The 16,288-nt window shown below is 31.8% G+C and overlaps 1 protein-coding gene across 1 annotated transcript in view; it reads left to right on the top strand.

The window, feature by feature from the left end:
- Positions 1–11,416, top strand: part of BLVRA (biliverdin reductase A) — a 37,485-nt gene extending 26,069 nt beyond the window's left edge. The window contains exons 2-7 of the mRNA XM_015814250.1: positions 1,889–2,015; positions 3,067–3,186; positions 4,028–4,125; positions 5,017–5,124; positions 5,540–5,711; positions 10,384–11,416. Coding sequence (XP_015669736.1) covers positions 1,897–2,015; positions 3,067–3,186; positions 4,028–4,125; positions 5,017–5,124; positions 5,540–5,711; positions 10,384–10,636 — 870 coding nt within the window. The 5' untranslated portion in view covers positions 1,889–1,896 and the 3' untranslated portion in view covers positions 10,637–11,416. The remainder of the gene's footprint in view (positions 1–1,888; positions 2,016–3,066; positions 3,187–4,027; positions 4,126–5,016; positions 5,125–5,539; positions 5,712–10,383) is intronic.
- The last annotated feature ends 4,872 nt before the right edge of the window (positions 11,417–16,288 follow it).

Here is a 16,288-nt window from a genome sequence, read left to right as displayed (position 1 = left end):
CACAATCAGAATGGTAACGACCTAATTTGAAACTACCACCAAAACAGATTAAATTTACATTCAGGTTTTTGGCAACTATGTGATTTTTTATTGCTCATATTTAGCTTATGATTAACAGGTCTTTTTCACGAATACTGCTATCAATTTTTCATTTACTTTTCAGTGAAGACATTTGCATTTGTCACTATCACATTTCATCCCTTTATTTTTTTCTCTATCTTGTTAAATAGAAAGTTTCTAAATTTTCTTACCAATTACATTCTCAGTTTGACTACATTTATAATAGCATAAATTACAGATTGTGATGTGGGGATACATGGCATTTCCATCTTAAGACCTTAAGAAATGCCTTGCATCTGATTTGCATAAATAACATTTCCAACAGGTTTTTTTTAGATATTACTAAATGTTTTGCTTATCTTCTTTTGGGACTTGATATTCCAGCTGTCAGTTGATCTTAATGTTATGAAATGAAAAGTATGCCATTTGCAATTAACTTGGCATAAAATAATTCATTTGCATTTAATTGTAATGGTTCAAGAATGTTCGGAAAAATGTTCGGCCCTCCAGCACGTTCACTTCATCCAATCTGGCCCTCTTTGAAAAAAGTTTGGACACCCCTGTCTTAGGCTATTGGTAGGTGGTGGTATAGATGACTTTTATAAAAATAATAGCATAATTCTCTATGATTTTTTTAACTGATCAACAAGTGGAAATTATATGGTTTTTTTACAATTAACCAAAATTTCTGAAAGTTTTATTATGAAAATTTTCAATGAAGAAGCGAGTGAAATTTCAGCTGGAAAAAATGAAGTTTTCTGAAACCAGCCTGTTTTTTTAATTACAGTATAATAAAATAATAGTATTATAGTATTATAGAGAACAGAACTCATGATTTTTAAAGAAAAAAACCTAGTTTTTTAAAAAGTAAAAATCAAATTACACTTTCGTTGGAACTGTGTCCTGTTTTAACAAAAAAAACTGGATTTCTGTTTGACACTCATGTACTGTTTCTGAGTGATAACAAGTCAGTTGTATTTAACTGAAGCAGATTAAAGTATGTAGGACTTATCTCTATGACACAGAAAAAGTAGATTAAGTTGAGGCTCAACTCTGAATAATATTACTTTCATTACTAACTCTGATATTCTTCTGTATGGAGGAAAGGCACCTTTTGTGACCTGCTTACATCAATTCAAGAGAAAGTCTCACCTTATTTGTCCCAGGTATATACTTCTGTCCATGTTTTATGATTCTTCTTGGACCACCTGCTTTTTTTTTTTTACTGTTGCCTCACCTCATCCAGGAAATTGCTGACAGAGTGGAGGAATGGATGGAATATTGGAGAGGAAAAGAATCGATAATTATTTGTGGATTGATGTCTTTTACTTACTGTTCATGCTGCTGGCCATTTAGCCCAATTTTCCTGACACATATGAGGAATTTAATAAAAATATTCTCAATCTTTTAAAGGATGATGGGTACCACTTAGGCAAATTGAGTAAATTTAAAAAGTTCCAGAGAATCTTTTATATGCCTGCTTGTAAAGGCTGTCCAGAAAATAAATAGAAACTGTTCTTATTCATTCACTCCACATGTAAATTGACAGGAAAGAGGGTACTAAATAAAAAAGAAAAAGTTAATTTATAGATAAAAATAGCAAAGAGAGAAAAGGAGAAACAAACTTCTGAAAAGATGAAAAAGATATTCAAAGTTTAGAAAAATGTGGTAATTACAGTTATACAATTTCACCGTTAAAAGCAAATGATTGCATTTTCTTGAATTATGTCTCTTGGTTTTTTTATGCTTGCCTTAGCAGTAGCTCAAAAGCCAGATACTTTTTCATATATATTTTTACTGTTCCTTTCCTTTCTCCTTTTTCATTTAGAATTGGCAATGTTTGGAACAGTAGTGATTGGAATTGGAATTGCTGGATCTATACGAATCAGAGATTTGCTGAATCCTTTGTCTTCCAGTCCTGCTGAGCATCTTAAATTATTGGGATTTGTTTCTAGGTGAGAGGGGCCTCTTTATTTAAGTTAACTAGATGCATTGTAGTCAGACAAATGTATGTCTTGAATTGACTATGGAGTCCCATGGTTTTTAGAACTCTGTAGCTTTATTCTCATTGCCTAGTTGAAATATTAACATCCATTTCATAATCAGAATGTAATGGTAGAGCTGAATGAGTTAAATGGCAAAACATAGAAATAGTTGTTAAGTAATATGATTCATTTAATGCAAAGTAATGCCTGGATTCTTAAACTCTTGCACTGTCTTCTATATTTATATCACCATTGAGAACATTTGTGCTAGAAGTCCCAAATCTTGTTTTTCCATACTAATATTTGTAATGTATCTTTCATTGAATGACAATTGTATTTTTCAGTTATTATTGCTAATATACTCCAAATATTGAAGACTAATAGCATGCAAACAATTTCAAATTCACAACCTATTTTAAATTTGTAAAAATTGCTCTGGCTTTCAGATAGGCTGTTTGAACGGTTCTATACTTTTTCAATGTTGTAACATCCTTTTATAAGATCAACATTTTCAAAAATGTTGACATAATCAATTTCATATCCAGAGCAATGTTTTTTCAAACTTGAAGCAACTGTTTTGAATTCAAGTTGCCACTGTTTTGCTATAGTAACCAAGCTGGCTTTCAATTTTAATACTAAACAATAGCTATACTATATTAGTACAAGAGAGTGTTTTGCTCAGGTTTATTTGGGAAGTCCTCCCAGAAATAATTCCATAACCTGAGAAGTTTATTGTTAGAAACCTTATTCCTTGTTAATATTTTAACCTCATACAACATATGGATCACTCAGAACAGGATCTTGAAACTGAGGACAGTAGGTTAAAGAAGAGAGGCATCAATTAATCATATTATCAGAATTAACAAACACATTGAAACTATACTTGAAAGACAATTTCAGTTAGGACTTCCTAGATCTAACCATTAAGATGTTAATACTTCTTCTCCTGGTGCTGTTTCATAATCTGGGAATTCTCATGGAAGTCTTTCTCAGAGTTCCTTTCTTTTTCTGCTAAAACTAGAAGATCTCTAGATGATGTTTATCAGGTCAAGCAAATTAGTCTGCAAGAAGCTCTAGACAACCCAGAGGTCCATGCTGCCATCATCAGTACAGATAACCAAAACCATATTGAGAGTGTAAGGTATTGCCTTTTGAATTCTTGATATCAAAATGCCATTAGAATGTTCATTAATTAATTACCACTCTAAACAGCAAGATAGCCAAGGGGGAGATCAAAATTTTAAAAAATGACACAAATAATATCATAACCAAGCCAAAATTTTAGAAGGCAGCAAACTATTATTTATTTGCAAAAACGTTTTACAATGTTCTAGAGAATCCGGACGTTCTATAGCTTTCCTATAGTTACAGTCTATTAATACAATTGATAGTATCCATTAAAAGATTTAAAATAGACTTAAAATGAAAAATACTTGGGTGGGGTTGTTGTATTATTTGTGTATAGATGTGTGTGTGCGCGTGCATGTTTTTTTTAACCTTATTTTAATTATCGGCAAGATATACAGATTTTTAATCTAGTGGAAAACAGAATAGAAGCCACTAACATTTTCTGCATTATCAAACTGGTGATAATTTAAGTTGATAACTAGGCATCCATCAGTTACATTTTAGAACCAAATTCTGAAAAAATATTAAGCTTTACATTCAGATGCAAATAAAATATCAAAATATTTAAATTGTACACTTTCCCAGCTTTCAAAATTATGATAGTGAGAAAAGCAGCAGAATAAATATGCATGCATCTTATTGGGAACTGCACATTATTTACATGTGTATAACAAATAAATATTGGTCCATGCTGTCTAGTATCTACAGTTATGGCTTTAAATGTGTTTAAAGGCCAAATTGGGCTTTAGATATGATAATTTTCCAAGACTGCTGATAATAATTGGGGGATATCTATACACTGCTTTCATCTTCCTAAGGGAAGTATAAAATATATATTTTTTCTTTTCTATAAGAAAGTTCCTAGAGGCTGGCAAGCATGTCCTTGTTGAGTACCCTTTGGCATTGTCTGCAAAGGTAGCTCATGAACTTTGGGAGTTGGCAGAGCTGAAAGGTAATATATAATACAAATCCACATCTGTTGTTTAAATGTTGATACTCAAATTATTTTTTTTAATCTCCTCTTCCCTCTCCCCCCCCAAAGTCAGAATTGTTTAAGATAGAACTTTAAATAGTAGGTAGCATCCTAAGTACTGTTATCCATTTGGAACCTAAGCATCTATAACCTTAATGGATTCAGTTCTATTCATATACTAAATAGGGATATTGTATTACTGAGTGAATCTGAAGATTCTAATCAAATTTTTCATTTTGGAATTTAGGACCTCGTAATGTAGATTGTAAGAAAGCCAATTTTGTGTAGTGGTTAAGACACGAGGTTAGAAACTGAGAGACCATGAACTGTAGTCCTGCCTTAGGAACAAAGCCAGCTTGGTGATCTTGGACCAATCAGTTTTTCACAACTCTAGGAAGAAAACAATGGCAAACCACATCTGAAAAATGTTGCCTAGAAAACTGCAGGGACTTGTTGACGCAGTCTCTGAGAACTGGGCATGACTGAATGGAAGAAAAGGAAATTGAGTATACATTCTAGGACAATACAATCATAAATCTGTTTGGTTCTTTATCAATAGTTGAATAAAATGAGAATATGAGAAATGTTGCTTTTCTTTCTCTCGATATACAGTAGCATCTTGATGCAGGACAACAGAATATATAGCTAGTTCCTGCCTCTTTCCTAAAAGTTACTAGTCCCTTATCTAAAGAGTTATGGCTTTCACAACCAGGAGACAAGAAATTACAAACATACAATTTCTTTCATAACTTCCCAATACAATCAATGTAGTGACAACTCTTTTGGGGGGATGTTCTGCTATTCTTAAATATTAATTGCTTTGTGCCCATAACAAGTAACCTGTCCAAATATAAATTGGCTCAATGTCAGGCAAGATCCTCCATGTGGAACATATTGAACTACTAACAGAGGAATACAAACAACTGAAGAAAGAGGTATCAGGAAAGGAGCTTGTGAAGGGAACATTACATTTCACAGGTTAGTCCTTTGACTTCATATGTCTTTGATGAGTCACCCTGATTTGAAAAATATTTGTATATCTAGGTTTGTGTCATGAATGGATTGAGTCATTTCATATTAAAGGTAGAGAAAGGGGTAGTTGGAAGATATTTCGAATAGTATTTATTGTGAACATAAAATTGCAGATCAGCCCTTTGAGGACAACTATACTCTTTGTTTGCTATGAAAAATAAATATTTAGAAGAACAACCAAAAGTATGATATTCTGTACCCCTCAATTATAGCTTAAAGTACTACAGTTCAATCTGCCACTTATATATGTAAGTCACACCTCATACTTTCTAGTCATTTATAATATAAATTCTGTCTGAAGATATTTTAAAATCTTCTCTTTTCCAGCTTTTGATTTAAGTTTTCTTTATTATTCCTAAAGGGGGTCCATTGGATGAAAGATATTCAGGATTTCCATCTTTTAGTGGCATTGCTCGCCTCACCTGGTTGGTGGATCTTTTTGGAGATCTCACTGTCACTTCTGCCACAAGAGAACAACAAAAAGAAAAAAACTACTTCAGAATGACAGTACATTTTCAGACAGCAAACAAAAGGTTGGTTTTGTTAAGCACTAGAAATGTTAATTAATCAAAATAATTTTATTCTGGCTAATAATGATACATCATTAGATAAACAATATTTTTATCTTGGCAGAAACCTTACGATGTATAGAATTTCATTCATTCATCCATCCATCCATCCATCCCTCCATCCATCCATCCACTCATTTGACTTTATTAGTAGCCCAATTCTAATACACTCTGAAATTAAGACCAGATCATTTTGCTAGTCATTAGTAAATAATTTTTGAATAAAGTTGATCTTTCATTATTGTAATTATTATTGTATTTTTTCCACTAGTCAGATTACTAGTTCTTGATGTTTTCCCTGGCAGCATATGATCTGTTTCTTAAACTTTCCACTTTTGTTCTACTTGATTTATTCCATGCTCTTTCATTTGTGCTTCAGGACTTCTAGTTCTTGACTTAATGCTATGATTAGTATTGACTGCTAAGAAATAGAAGCAGTGCATAGTATTCTACCATAGTTTCACTGACTTCATCATAAAATGTTCATAAACCCAGGGCCAAATTGCCACTTTAGCAGTAAGTTTAACTGAACCCGAGGAGCAGCATCTGTAGCTGAGTTCCTGAAAGGGTACCCTTAACGTCAATCATTATTGATCTGCAAAAAAAAAAAAAAAAAAAAAAAAAAAAAAAAAAAAAAAAAAAAAAAAAAAAAAAAAAAAAAAAAAAAAAAAAAAAAAAAAAAAAACAGAAAAAAAATAAATATAAAAATATAGTAAAGAAAAAAAACACAACTTTATAAAGAAATTATTTCTCCCTTTATCACAAGTATAAACAATTTAATAACTTATCACCTTCTCTTAAAATACAACAAATGATTACTTCTTCCCATGTCCCATCTTTTTTCTATAAACAAATCTTTAAAACCTTGTTGTTAAGTTCTGATCAGCAAAGTTCTGTCAAGAGTTATCAGAGATAAATATCTATTTTAGTCTTGATCAGATAAACAAATGTTACACTGCTTGCTTTTACTTTTAATAATCTTAATCGTTAGTTCCTTCAAATAATGCCTTAGAATTTAATTTCTTTTCATTTTTCTTTGTCCATCTCACAAAAGTCTTCAAATCTTTAACAAGTTGTTTTTTGTAACTCTAATATAGGAAAATAATCCAGACCAAACCAAATTCTTAATTTGTTATTTGTATATCCTTGTAATTTTTAAGATGTTTAAGAAAAAAAACCTTGTGTACAAAAAACCTCCCAAATCAACTACAACGACATCTAACATTAAACATAAAATATTAAACATAAAAAAAATTCTACCCCAGCTGAATGCTGAAAGATGCATAAAAATGAATATGTTCTCCTATAATTAATTGTAAAATCTTATTTCAAATCTATCTAAACCCTTAGTTCAGCCTTGCAATGAGATAGGTTGCAAATAAAATAATAAAATAAAATAAAATAAAATAAAATAAAATAAAATAAAATAAAATAAAATAAAATAATAAAATAAAATAATAAAATAAAATAAAATAAAATAAAATAATAAAATAAAATAAAATAATAAAATAAAATAATAAAATAAAATAAAATAATAAAATAAAATAGTCCATATGTAATTATTCAAAGTTTTAATTATCCTTTTGTTGTTTATTTAAGTCGTTAAACTTGTATTTAAAACATCTTTCACTAAGGATTCAAGAAAACTCACCTAGTATTTTCAAATTTGTTAATCAAATGTTTCCTAATAGCTGCAAAAAAGTTAACCAATTTTTAAAAGGATCAGAAAAGGAAGTATGGAAGTTGAATGTCCTTTTGAAGGCTCTAAATGGCTATTCCTGCAACTCCCAGAGCTCTGAATCTGCTGAAAACCATTATCTTTCAGTCTTCTCACAAGGTGCAACATCCTGGAGCACATGTCGATGATCTCAAGTCCTCTCCTTGTCCAGAGAAGAACTGCTCTACTTGCTGACTGTTCATTCCATCATAGTCTTCAGTTCACTATTTTTTTCCTGGAAGTCACACCAAGAATGTGTCTTGAGGGGATGAACTACTGCCTTTTTCAAAACTGGCTGAACTACACGCTCCCATAAGGTGGCATTTATCACAGTTAGATCCAACCATATGCTTAGTTTGACTCTTGGAAGGGGAAGAGAATAGATAGAAAGGCGAGACAGAGAAAAATATTTTTAAGTCCTCAGAAGAAAAGGTTTGAGAAAGAAATGCAAAGCAAATCTGCCTTCATTATATTAGAAATCTGAGTAAGGCTCTGACAGGCTTCCAAAATTTTATTAATGCCATAACCATATTATAATACATTCCAAAATTCTAGTTTTGACTGTCATTAAAGCCTGACAGCTATTATGATCACACTGGATATCTCACGACCCCCTGCTGGCTTTCTTCTTTTCCAGTTTCCAGGCAATATTGTCTGGTGACTGAGAATGCTGTGTCTAAGGAAAGCAACTATATTATGGTTCAAAATGATTCCCTGATTCATTCAATTTGATAGAACAATGGTTGGGATCACACAAGTTCCTGAACAAAAAAATATAGAATCCTATTTCAGCCTGCTCTAGTGAGCTGTGCAAACCACTCATGTCAGAGAAAGAATTAGCAGACTGACACCTAATATCTGATCTTCAACATTCTATACATCTATTCTGAGGTCACTCCCATTGAGCTCATTGTGGCTAACCTTTTGAAGCAGGATTTAATTTGAAGTTCATTTTTATAGATATAATTTTATTAGTTTGTTAAAATATAAAATAGAGAGAAAAATGAAAATAATTGGAAAGTAGGGCAGGGTAAGGGAAAAGAAAAAGTGTAGGGTAAAAGTGAAGTTCATTATAAAAAACCAAGAGCTGTTAGATCTAGACTTGAAAACCTAGCACTGGAACTCTGCCAGTTGTGACTTGACTTAATTCTGTAATAATTCTGCAAACCTAAAGAGTAAAAAAAAAGACAGTATCGATTTTGAAGGTTTTGGGCTTCTAGTTCAAACAGAAAACTCAAATAATAAAAATTAGCTATTTAGTCACTTTCCATGAAACATAAGCAATACTAGCATGTGGTGCTAAGAGACGGGCAAAAGTATCCAACACTGAAAAAATGATGAATTGCTTATTAACATATACACAAAGCAGTGTTTTGAATATTGCAGGATCTGTGGCCAGCTTATCTAGGACAACAATATCTATGTTGTCTTTGTAGAGGCTATAGAGATCCATATAAATAGTTTCCAAATGTCATATTACCCTCTTAGCTTTTGGCTGACATATATATATATAGGGCTCCAAATCTATTCTATTCCATGGCAGTTTCCTACTGTCACTATTTCAGTGATATCATCTATTTGCAGTTACTGAATATTTGGTAGCTCTTATTTATGGATGTGTAACTATGACAGAAGCCTAGATTTCAACATCTAACATGAGTGACTGATGAACATAAAAGTATTCTTTTGGTGAGGGCACTGCAAAATGCACAAAAACAGAAAGACTAAATCAGCATGGAGAATGACTGATGAGAATGACAGAATTAGCAGAGATGACAAAATTGTCTTGTTTAATTAGAGAAAAGACAATAACTATATTTATTACTGACTATTAAAAATCAGTTAGTAATATTTATTTATATATTATCCTTTATTTCCTTTCCTTTCCTTTCTTCCTTGTCTGTTTCCATTTTTCTTCACTTACTTTCCTTTCCTTATTTTTTCTCTTTCAAAATTTGTATGTTTTTTATTATTTTAAAACATTTATTTAATAAAAATTATATATATAAGAAAATGTCTTTGGAGAAGGGTAAACTTTGCAGTGTGTTTTAAAGGAAGCATCACATCTAAATTAATATTCTCACAAACATAAGGAATCAGAAGTGGCCCATGAAATACCCATGAAATTTCATCATAGAGTATTTTGCTGTACTTTGTGATAAACCTGCTATGATGAGATGCCCCTTTTTCAAAATGTATGTTATCATTGTGCATTCTTTTCTCTATTTCCTAATAAAATATTCACAATTTATAGTCTTTCAAACCAGTTAACAAAAATAGATTGCAATCCCAACATCTCTTGATTCCAATATAGAAAAAAATAGGAATGTGACTGTTTTGTTGTATTTTTAAAGCTGCACTAGTAGATTCTAGATCATTTCTTTTTATCTGCTTTCTGGCCCCTGGGTTCCAGCTATAGCTCAGGCTAACTAATCACTGTGACATGACTTTATGATTTTGTTTCAACTTGACCCACAGTGACCAGTTCATGACTTCCACTGACAAAGGCATAACTGTACTAATTTGGCAATATCTTTGTTTAAAAACCAGTAATTCATAGAACATCTTCAGTATACATTACTTGGCAAATGCATTATGTACTCCTATCCATCCAAGGCTATAGAGTCTGAGTCTTTTTTCTCCCCTGCTATTGAAAGCACACAAGCAAAGCGCACAACTAAACATAAAGGCAATGAACCATAGCAGTTCTGTATATTCAAATAGTACAAATGACAAACCAAGCAATGAATCTCTCCCGCTAGATGGCAATTTTTTACATAAAGTTCAAAATCTTGGAGGAATTAATGTTAACAATTTTGCCATCTTTGTGACAGTAAGACAAATGGTTTTCTTTTACACAATTCTTTGAAAAGTTTGGTTTCTTTCTTATTTAAAAAAAGTCTTTCTGCTTTAACTAAGGCCTCTGACTTGGATTGAAGAAAGGGCTCCCGGGATGAAACGGGATAAGAAGATCAACTTCTGTTTCAAAAGTGGATGCTTAGAATGTCTCCCTGAGGCTCCACGTTCACCAGTTGGCCTTTTCATGCAAGATCTGATCATCTTTGCCAAAAAACTTTTGGGACAGATCCCCAAAGAGGAACTGATAGCTGAGAAAAGACGGATTCTGCTGTGTCTCAGTCTTGCCGAAGAGATTCAAATGTGCTGTGAATAGCCATCAAAATTCTATTCTTGAAAGTATGTGAAAGTACAGGGTTCACCATTTTAAACTCTTTCTTGTACTCCCTTTTTAAAATGTTCTTTTTCTTATGTGCCAGCTTCTCTATTCTATTAAGCAATATTTTTCTAACAAAGTCAGGATGAATTTAATCTGGCAGCACAGAAAATATATAGATTCTGTCTTGCCTTACTGCAAAGCAACTTTCTAATCAAAAGCTAGTAAACAAACTGCCTGCATTTCTTCTAGAGACGCAATAGCAAAAGAGTGTCATTTTTCCACAGTATTTATTGTTGAGGAAAAAAAGAATCTTTTTCAGCAGCAAAATATTTCTCTGAAACACTTTAAATTCTGTATTTAAGCCCATCTATATATTAGTTAAATGTTTAAACAGACATTAGAGTGCTGAACAGCTTTAAGTTTATTTTTAGCCTCTGTTCAGTCTAAGTTGCTCTTTACCTCCAGTTGCATGAAATATTGAAAATGGTGCCCTTTGTTATGTTCATCTCTAATGTTTAGCTCAGGACTACAACTTAGCTTTTACAAGATAAGAAACTATACTGAAAGAGTAATGAGTGAAGAAAAATTTCTGGATGGGAAGGTTTTTTTTAAAATTTGGCAATTATATCATACTGACCTGGTTTAAATATAATGTTGTGTGAATTATGAATTAGTCAATAAATATTATTTTAAAAAATTGTCTTAGTATAATACATGACCAATCCATTGTGCTGTACCTTGAGAATCCTAAATCCCTATAAATGTAGAATCATAATTACCCTTCCATTTTTTTCAGACTGCATTTATTTATGAAATGATGAGTTATGCTTCAGGCTTGACATTGTTGCAAAAAACTTAGATGTTACACTAAATATGCCTTATACTGAAGTAACAGCTGAGATTCCCACATGTTGACATAGCTACTTTTGTTCCTGCAACTAATTCTGCCTTTGAGACAGATCATATTTTTATAGGAAATAGAGGAATTAATAGTTATGTCACTATCTACAGCTTGCTATGCCTATAGCTACCAAACTGAATTCAGCAAAAACAAAAAAGCTGTAACTGAATTTCTATTAGGCACAATGTTTAATAATCCTTTTTTAATCTTTCCTTTTTCCCATTTTGATCAATAATTCATTTTTATTTTAAAAAATCAAGTATGCATATATTAAATGCCATTCTATGTTTAATCCATATCAATACAATCATTTTTTGAAGTGTGAATCTCTAAAGCTGATACCGTACTAGCAGTTTTCGCCTCATTAGATTCATCCTGTATCCTAGTCAATCTCTTGTTACAGACAAAGCTATGCTGCAATTTCCTCTTGCTATCTTGCCATCAGACTTGACCTGAAGAATTACTAAGTGAAGAATATGGGATCAGTAAATTTCTATATACACTGGATTTTTATGTCTGGCTGGAACTTGCATTGTCAGTAGTAATGACTTCCTGCTCCTCCTGCTCCTGCTCCTGCTCCTGCTCCTCCTCCTCCTCCTCCTCCTCCAGATAGACCTTATTAAAAGTCATAGTTTGTAATTACTTCAAATCACCTCAGGTTTAACTAGAGCAGGAGTAAGTAATTAAATAGCAAACTGGTCATTGCATTTTCATTGTCTGCATTATTAATACTCAGGATATAGAATTTTTGAATCAACAATGTATGTGTGGGTGTATGTGTACATACACTACTATGAGACACTTTATAAGGCAGAGGAAATTCCTAAAGAAAAAATATAGTTGTATTTAAAAAAAGCAGACTTGCCAAAAATCCCAGAGAATATTTGAAATATGCTAAATGGAAAAATATCAGTGATGGAGATTATAGAAGCCATAAAAAGGCAAAAAAAGATAAAACTCTGAGTCCAGATGGACTTCCCACATAATTTTATATAGCAGTACAAGATGTATTAAGTCAGACATTAAAAGAACTGTGTAATGAAATCTTGATGGAGACTAAAATACTAAAGTTGTGGACTGAAGCTAATATTACTTTAATACCTAAAGAAGGTACTGACCCTACACAAATAAAAAACTATAGACCAATATCGCTATTAAATGTGGATTATAAAATCTTTGCCTCAATAATGGCAGAAAGAATTAAGAAATTCTGAATGACTTCCCTGCCCTAAGAGAGTGCCGTTTGTTTACTTGGGAAAAAAAGCTTTGAACAAAACTATAAAACAGTAAATTTTTATTGGATATTTAATTTTTTGGATATTTTGGGGCCCTGAAAAAATCTTTATTATACAACATTATTATTTTATTTACTATGCTGGAGATATTTGCTTTCCCCCCCTCTATTTTCCTAATGAGATCTTTTTTTTTTAACTCGGAAAAAAAGCTTTTACCTACTGAGGACATCTTGTGGTGAAAAGTATTACTGCAATTGTACTTTCTCTTGGTGTTTGAAGATGGATTTGACCTTCAAATAATAATAATAATAATAATAATAATAATAATAATAATAATAATAATAATAATAATAATAATAATAAAGTTGGAAGGGACCTTGGAGGTCATCGAGTCCAACCCCCTGCTCAGGCAGGAATCCCTATACCATTTCGGACAAATGGCTATCCAGTCTCTTCTTAAAAACTTCCAATGTTGAAGCATTCACAGCTTCTGGAGGCAGGTTGTTCCACTGGTTAATTGTTCTAACTGTCAGGAAGATAAAGGCCTTGAAGCAGCTGTGGGCTGAATTTGTTTACTAGAAATTGTGGAGGTGGATATTTGTTCACTTCTAATAAATATAGCTTCTACAAAAAGACTAAAAGACTATTTTATCATGGAAATGGAGGAATCTTACCCAGAGCTTGATTATGAGCTTATATTGGAAAAATCCTGGAAGCTACAGAGTACATGAAATCTTGGAGAAAAATTAAAGATCATTTTGCAGAACCACAAACTGAATTTCAAATTTTAATGGATCAACCTATAGGCCAAGGAACAATAAAGGAGGAACAGACTATGCAACAGTGCACACAATTTAAAGAGATGGAGGAAGAAGCTACTGATCAATTGAGCTCTAGAAAAACGCTTGACCTAAAATCTCAAACCGAGACTCTAATTGATCATTCCACAAGTCAACTAATCACTACAGAAGAGAATATTTCACAAGCCTATGTACAAATTATGGAGAACTCTGATGATCAAAGAATGACTTCAACTGAAATACTTGCAGTCTTAAAAACAACAGGAACTGACTTTCAGATGCAATCTATTGAAAGCTGTGATAATCTGGATTATCAACTAGTAACTACAACATGGAACAAAATTGACTATACTATCCAGATGATACTAGAAGAAAGGGAAGAGAACTTAGACCAGATTGATGTGTCGATAAATATCCGTACTCAAATACTGAGATTTGATGATACAGATGCGGTATTATGGAAACCGGCCTGGCACAGAAAGAAAGCTAGAGTTAGATTTAAAAATGTGATTTAAAATTTTACTTAATGGGTTAAAAAGTCTTTAGAGATCTGAACTGATTTAACAATTAACTGAGTATGTGAAGTTAGCAAGATGATATTTTGTGTAATAATATGCTTGTTTTAGATATGATAATTATTTGGATGAGATTTAAATCTTACCTAATGGGCTGAAATGATTTTTTATAGAAATAGATTGACTGATAGATTATATATTTAAAATAGAGTAGAGTAATATTTTTATTTTATGTAGGATAACTATTTTGTAGTGAAGAAGAAATAAGAGAGATTTATGATAAGAGAAGAATTGATACTAATCAATGATTTATTAGACTAAGAGTTAGAATATATCTGGAAATATTAGAATGTTACTGTCGGAATATTATGTGTATTATAGAAAGGATATCCGAAGTGCTAATAATATGTTTATTCAAGATTAAATTGGATTATGATAATTGTAAATTAGTAAAGCTTAAAAACAGGATTTGGATTTACATAGATGTAATGTAGAAATGGATTAACCTAAATATGTTATACTATTTGAGGGAAATAGAGAGGGGACATTTAATGAATTAATTTGAGTTATATATATATATATATATATATGAGTGCTTTTTTGAACACCCTGTCAGCCTAAATATGGGAGAGAGAGAAGTCTTTATATATATATCACTTTGTCTTTGGATGATTGATTACCCCATCACCACGGTGTTTCTTGAGCACTCTGATATAAAAATTAAAAAACTAATAAAACTTGTTTATTAAAAAAAAAGAAATTCTTGACTGAATTTATACACACAGACCAAAATGGCTTCCTACCTAAAAGACAGATAAAAAATAACTTAAGAATGATTTTGGATGTTTTAGAGTATTATGAAAACCATTGAGGGAAACAGATGGCATTAATATTTCTTGATCCGCAAAAAGCATTTGATAATTTGAACTGGCAATTTATGTTCCAGCAGTTGGTGGAAATGGACTTTGGGAAAAACTTTATAAATGCAATTCAAACAATCTACCATAAACAAATGGCTAGAATAATCTTAAATGTATCCATACGGAAAATTTTCATATCAAAAAAGGTACAAGACAGGGATGTCCATTATCCCCATTGTTATTTATACTAACATTGGAAGTACTGACTAGAAAGATTAGACAAGATATAGAAATTAAAGGATTGGAGATAAAAGATCAAAAATATAAATTACAAGCCTTTGCGGATGATTTGGTTTTTATCTTGGAGGAGCCACTTGAAACAACTACTAAATTGTTGGAGAGAATAGAAAAGTTTGGAGAAGTGGCGGGTTTGAAAATAAATAAAGAAAAGACTAAAGTATTAACAAAGAACTTAACAGATAAACAGAAAAGTCAACTTACAAAAAAGACAAATCTGTAAATAGTTAAAAAAGTTAAATACTTAGGAATCTACCTAACAACAAGATGTGCAACCTTAAAAGAAGACAACTATGAAAGATTGTTAAAACAAATAAATCTGGACTTGGAAAAGCGGAAAAATCTTCAACTGTCATTACTAGGAAGAATAGCTACAGTGAAAATGAAGATTTTACCAAAAATACTCTTCTTACTTCAAACGATTCCTGTAAAACTGGGAAAGGACTTTTTTGATGACCTAAACACAACAACATTGAGATTCATTTTGCAAGGGAAAAAAGCACAAATTAAAGTGAAAATGCTACAAGAAGCTAAAGATAGTGGAGGATTTGGACTCCCGGACAGGAGACTATATTATCTTTGAAAATTTTTATTTTTAAAGTAGAAAAAATTATACATCTTTCAAACATAAAATGCATTAACATACATACATTTCAATTCTAACATTACACATTTTAGTTATATAACTATTAATGCATACTTATAATACCATCCCGACTCTCCCCCTACCCCATTATCCCCCTTCCCCTCCCTTCCCCCCCTTCCCCTCCCTCACTTCCCAGAACTGAACACAGGGTTACCAAGCCATTATAATATCCACAACTTATCTACCATACTCTCTCATTTTAAAATAAACAACATCCTAATTTCTTTAACCCCCTTCATAACATTCATTCTACTAACATAAGAAAAAATTTTATTCATAACCTACATGATAATTTTTTATCTCATATCTCTTCTGTATATAAACTATCCATCTTTCCCATATTTTAATATATCTTTCCTGATATTGATCTTTCAAATACGCGGAGATTTTTGCCA

The sequence above is a fragment of the Protobothrops mucrosquamatus genome, unplaced genomic scaffold, assembly GCF_001527695.2.
Source record: "Protobothrops mucrosquamatus isolate PMUCROS unplaced genomic scaffold, P.Mucros_1.0 scaffold232, whole genome shotgun sequence".
NCBI classification, from domain to species: domain Eukaryota; kingdom Metazoa; phylum Chordata; class Lepidosauria; order Squamata; family Viperidae; genus Protobothrops; species Protobothrops mucrosquamatus.
The sequence above is the reverse complement of the archived record's forward strand: the minus strand, read 5'-3'. Positions and strand labels throughout refer to the sequence as shown.